Source organism: Lepidochelys kempii, chromosome 5, assembly GCF_965140285.1.
Source record: "Lepidochelys kempii isolate rLepKem1 chromosome 5, rLepKem1.hap1, whole genome shotgun sequence".
In the NCBI taxonomy this organism is placed as follows: Eukaryota; Metazoa; Chordata; order Testudines; family Cheloniidae; genus Lepidochelys; species Lepidochelys kempii.
Genome location: NC_136384.1, coordinates 125,176,777 through 125,182,803, shown reverse-complemented (window position 1 = coordinate 125,182,803; position 6,027 = coordinate 125,176,777). Strand labels below are relative to the sequence as shown.

The 6,027-nt window shown below is 49.7% G+C and overlaps 1 protein-coding gene across 1 annotated transcript; it reads left to right on the top strand.

Annotated features, from left to right (window-relative positions):
• The first annotated feature begins 632 nt into the window (after positions 1–632).
• On the top strand, positions 633–3,584 carry TOMM5 (translocase of outer mitochondrial membrane 5). Its single transcript, XM_073345718.2, has 2 exons — positions 633–910; positions 2,998–3,584. Exons 1-2 carry the CDS (start codon positions 790–792, stop codon positions 3,030–3,032), a joined length of 156 nt encoding a protein of 51 aa, XP_073201819.1. The 5' UTR covers positions 633–789; the 3' UTR covers positions 3,033–3,584.
• The last annotated feature ends 2,443 nt before the right edge of the window (positions 3,585–6,027 follow it).

The window sequence follows — 6,027 nt, the reverse complement described above, 5'->3', positions numbered from 1 at the left end:
GACGGCCACCTGTCTGGACTAGAGGCTACGTTATGTAGTATCGACGCCGTTTTCAGTGTAATAGTTCTGCCAACAGTATAGCGTCTTCTTTCGTATTTGTTCCTGTGGTGAGAACAATAATGTTCATTTTAATTGGGAGGGTTTCTTAAGCGAGGCGGGAACGTGGTGTTTAGATGTTGCTTGTAATTATTAGCCTTGGGAGCCCCGGCTGTCGGGAGCCTGAAAGGCCAGGGAACAGGAAGAGGAGCTGAGCGGCCGGGAGAGAGCTACCCAGGGTGCAGCAGCAGCAGCTTGGGGAGGAGGTTTCCACTTCGCAAATAAAGGCCCGTTGAAGCTTGTTAGTGCCTTGGCTGGCACAACGCCCCGCTAGGCGCGACTGTGGGGCCTGCGCTGGGCCGGGGCTCAGACTAGAGGCTCACAGTGGTCCCCTCTGGCTTTGAACCCACACAGCCGCCGGCCGGCCGGCCAGACCCGCCCCCGCCCTGCCGCGCCCACAGAGCCGCCAGGTGCACAGCGCCCCCTGCCCTACCCCCACCCAGGGCAGCCGGGCTTCAGTGCGGCTCCCGCGCATGCTCCCGCGACGGCTCCAGGGGCGCCACGCCGCTCCGTCGTCACGTGACGCGCTCCCGGCCTTTCCTCCGCCCCTGCGCGGAGTGACGGTGAAGGGGTTGTGACCGGGAAGGTCCCTGCTGAGGCGCCGTAGCGCGGGCGGGGCCAGAGGGCGGAGCGGGGCAGCAGCGCCCGCCGCAGTCCCGGCCACCACAAAGCCCGAGCTGCCTGGCCGCCGCCATGTTCCGGATCGAGGGGCTGGGGCCCAAGATGGACCCGGAGGAGCTGAAGCGGAAGATGCGGCAGGATGTTCTCAGCTCGGTCCGCACCTTCCTCATCTACGTGGCGCTGCTGCGGATCAGTGAGTGGCGGGCGGGGCGCGCGCTGGCCCTTCCCCTCCCCCAGGGCCTCGCCACCAGCCGCCCGCCCCCACGTGGGCGCGCGCTGCCCCCTCCTCCCTCCCCCCCCCCCCGCCCGTGACCCGGCCGGCGCTCGGGGCGCGCTCCGCACGTGCCGTGCCCGCCCGTGGGGCGCAGCGCGGAGCCGGCAGGCGCGGGGAACCCTCGGGCGGGCAGCGGGCAGCAGCAGCAGCGCCGGGGGCGGGGCGGCAGCGCCGGGGCGCTGGGCTGCTCGCCGGGGCCCGTGCTGGTGCCGCGGCCCCTGCTGATGGCCGTGCAGGCAGCCCGCGGCCCGCTGCACCCCAGCTGGGGACGCTGCGGGGACGCTGCGGTGCAGCCGGCTGGGCAGCCCGCCGCAAAAGCCCCAAGCCGCCTTGGGCCGGCCGGAGACCTCCTGCCCCCGGCGAAGGGCGCGCCTGGCGGTAGCGGAAACAGGGCGTCGGGGAAAAGTCTCCCGGCTTTTCGCATGTGCGGCTCAGGAGTCAAGTTTTAAAGCCTGAAAAGGGAGAAAAAACTAAGGGCCCCCGTGTGCGGCCCCGAGGCCGCGCTGCCCCGCGGGGCTTGGAGCCTGTCGCTGCAGCGAATCGTTCGCCGGGCCCGACACGGACGGGGAGCGGCTCACGTTCGTTTTACAAGGGTCGTTCTCCTGGATCTCTCTGCCCCACGCCTCTCTCAGTAAACGTGCCCGGGGTGACTGTCTCCTGGTGCAGCTCTTTGGCTGTCAGACCTCAGAATAGCTTCTTAAATTCTGGGTCCTCTAACACTAGTTCCGTCTTCAAAGTAAACCTTCTACTCGGCTCCTTAAAATGTGACGTTATAAGTTGTAACACTGAACTTGTACTTCTGCAGGCCCTCAAGCCATTAAGGTATCGATCACCCTTAAAAAAGAAAAAAGCTAAGAGTAAGAGGGAGGCACACCAAAAGTTACCTGAGGGCATTCCTGTCCATTATAGTGTGTTGCATTTGTCAAGTAATGGAATAATTACCCCTTGTCAGCAAAGCAAAGTGAGACTGACATATAGTTTACTACAAAGGCAAGAAAACGCAGCAACATAATACTGTTTTGCTGTGTGCATTGTATGTTCATGTAAAAGCATTGGTGTGTACGAGTAATTCATTGAGTTAGGATCCTTTAAATATTCACCATACATGTAATTAGATGGGTAAAGGAACATTCTTACAGGAAGACACGCTACTATCCTCTTTACAGATGACTTGCAAAGGGAAAACTAGGTTGATCCCGGTGTCTGCTGCTTTATCATGTACAAGAGCCTGAATGGATTGATGTTTTTGCTTGTTGGGTTTTTTTAAGCCCTAAAAATAACATGTCAATTAGAGCAATGTTGAAACTGACAGATTTCCTCCAAACTAAGTTAAACAGGTGTTAACAAATCTACTAACAATCTCAATAAAAATTATTCTTCATGCAGGTCTGATCTGCACTAGAAACTTGCTTTGTGGGTTTTTTATGACCTTTTTATACTGCAAAAATTGCGTTTGCTGGTGTGGTTTATTTTGTTCATGGAACTGGTATGAGCTAGACAAGCAAAAGCACATTTTTGCTAGTGTAAACTGCATCTGCACTAGGAGGGTTTGCCAGTATAGCTGTACTTCCAGACCCTTTCTAATGTACAGAAGGCCCAAGTCTAACTTCCTTGGCACTCTAATTTCTTCATCCTGCCAACTCTTCCAGAAAGCAGTCTAGTTAGTGTAGTAGATCTGAATTTATAATGTAAAAAACAAGCAAAATCCTCCTAACTTCTGAGCCTCCTTCATACACCATAGGAAGCCAGCTGGGGGGGAGGGAGGATGGGGTGCAAGCACCCATTTTGTTTTCTTTGCAGGTCACTTTTCAAGACCTTGCTTGAGGTTCTTGCTCAGGTGTTGCTCAGGTTCTTGCTTTGCTCAATGGGAGATCATCAATTTGTGGACAAACAGCAAGTTTAGTTTTTTCCTTGAGATAGGCAGAGTAAATTGTATGCCTAAAACAACTTGTAATCCTGTGTAGTTGAACTAAAAATCTATATCTTGATTGTACATTCTTTTTCAGCTCCATATATCTTAAAGAAATTGGATAATATATGAACACAGAAGAGCTACAAAGACTGGATACATGGAAACACAAAGGATTGTGGCTGCCTTTCTGTTAATAAACAAGATGCAAAAGGCAGACTTCACATACCGAATGGATCTAAAAATTTCATTTAAGCATATTTGACTTTGTGAGAGCAATGGCCTAGCTGGAAGTATGGAAAATGGTTATTGTCCTTCTGATTGATTTCAAGTCATGTAATGCTCCCATGTGGCGGCATATCTCTATTTGTGCTGGTACAGCCCTTGTCTTGTGTCCAGAAATTGCATCATACTCCATTTTTGTAAGAAGTATTAAGTGCAAACAGATTTCTTTGTTCTGGAGCTACCTCTAAAATAACACAGTGCTATGGCTGTCAATCTTACTGAACCTGTCTGTGTGAAAAATGAACTTGTTTGGATCCCTAAACTCCATCTAGGAAGCTGTTAACTTGCATCCAGTTAGTTGATTTTTTTATTTTTTGTTGAAATAAAATGGAATAACAAGTCTGTGATTTCAGGCACAGTTCTATTGCTTTATTTTTAATAAAATCAGTTACAGTAGAAGGCTCGTGGGATCTTTTTTACTCCCATCTCCTCACCAAAGTCGTCTTTCCCAAAAGTGTTTCTCATGTATGGAGTTGAGGGAGGGAGGTGTGTGTGGGGATTGGGAAAAGCAGAGATGATAGCAAGAATGAGGAAGGGGATAGGAAATGCAGTGCTTGTACCTTTTTAAGTAGGAGACTGTTCATGCCCTGAAAAGTTTACAGTCAAAATAGACAGGACAGATAAAAGGTAGATGGGGAAATAGTGACACAAAGAAGAGAAGTCACCCAGAAAGTGAGTGGCACAGCAGGAGTTAAACTCACGTCTCCTGTGCTCCAGTCTTGTGCTCTGTTCATTAGACCGTGCAGCCTCTGGTTTGAGTTAAGATTTCCTCAAATGTATTTTGTTGTTCCAAATTATTCAGTAAAGCTTACAAATGCCCTTTGCTCATCTCTTGCCGTGACATAGCTTCTCCATCATCATAATAGCTGATGCTTCCTAGTCTTCTGCCCCTTCCTAAAACCAAACCTCTGCCCACCTGTCTCTCGTGGGGGGAGGAGGGTGGGTCCCTTGCTGTTGGGTCTTTTTCTAGCACAGAAAAGAAATTGCTGAATCCTAGGAGAAAGAAAATGTAGCTTAGCAAACTGGATTTCCTTGGGTACTTCCTTGTAGCAGGGCGACTTCTTCCAAGTCTAGCCTTGAGTGGGTTCCTGCAGTTGGACCAGATTAGCAACAGCCATGTTATACTATCTATTAGCTCACAATGCTGAGTTGAGCTGTTACTGGGCCCAGAAAAGTGAGTCAGGAATTTTGACTCAGTGTCCTGAGACCCACTGGGCCAGATTTTTATGAAAATCCCACTAGAATCTACATACATTTGAGAATCTGACCCTCGGGGACTCTAAGAGAAGTCCCTGCACAACCATGTCCTGCTACCTGGATAACTATAGGCCTATTAACCCGAAAGCAATCCTGGGTGAACTAATGGAAAAGCTGATATTGATAGCGAAAGGATAGAAATCCTGTTAATGCCAGTCAACATAATTTTATGGAAAATAGGACTTGTCAAACAAACCTGATTTCATTCTTTGCTGAGATTGAGTTTGGCTGATACAGGTAACTGTAGATATAACGCAGATTACGGTAAAATGAGTTTGTAGTGTAGGAGATTCTGATTAAAATGGGTGCTATACCATATTAAAGCCTATGTTATACGGATTAAGAGCTGGCTAGCTGACTGATCTCAACAAGTAGTCATCAGTGGGGTCACAACTGGGGTGCTCTTAGTGGGGTTCTGCAGGAATCAGTACGAGGCCCAACACTTCAGCATTTCATCCGTGATCTCAAAGTAAATAAAATCACTGCTGATAAAATTTTCAGATGACAGAGTAGCAGAGTGATAAATGATGAGGACAGGGCAGTCCTACAGAGCCAAAGGCAGAGTGATAGATCTAGTAATAAGGGATACAGGCCATCAGTACAGAATGGGGGACTGCCCTGGGAAGCAGTGACTCGGAAAAGGTTTAGGTTGTAGGGGGGTTGTGGCAAAAAGGGCTGATCTGCCATCTTTGGATGTGATACAGGAGAGGGGTACGTCGGAAGGTGATTTTTTACCTGTGTATATGGCATTGGTGAGACTGATGCTGGAATACTGGGTACAGTTCTGGTGTGTGCATTTTAAAAAGGAAGCTGAAGAATTGGAAAGGATGCAGAGAAGAGGTACAAAAATAATTTGGGGCTGGAGACAATGCTGGGAGCAGGACGCACAAACATCATGGTCAATGTCCTCTGGGCCAGGAGGCAGAATCTGTGTTCCATTGCAACTGGCCACTGGCTGCAGGCATGCTGACGCGTCCGTGGGTTCAGACTGCACAGGCACAGCGGTGTAGCTCCCTCCTGGAGCACTCTGATTCCCCAGTATGGTACAGTCTATTTTCTCCTCCCTCCCATGTGGCTGTCTCACCAGGGCCATTCTTCCTGCTCCTGGGCTGATGGCCCGTGGTGCCTTAGATTACTGGTCAAAGGGCAAAACTGGATTCTCAGTGCACAGTGCCTCCACCTTGCGGAGGAGTGAATAATAATGTGCCACCCCTATGACCTCTAGAACAGGGGTTCTCAAACTGGGTCCCCTCGGGGACATGAGGTTATTACCTGGGGCCTCCACCCCAAACACCGCTTTGCCTCCAGCATGTATAATGGTGTTAAATACATTAAAAAGTGTTTTTAATTTATTAGGGGGGTTGCACTCAGAGGCTTGCTATGAGAAAGGGGGCACCAGTATAAAAGTTTGAGAACCACTGCTCTAGAACATGAGCAATGAAGGGCTAACTGCATTTTAAAAGAAACTAACACACAAGGCTGAAGTCATTTGCCTTGTCCCAGTTCCTTATTCACAGACCAAACATTTTAAAGAAGTCATTAGTGTAAGACTTTTTTAGAAATTTCACCAGAATAAGCGTGGTTG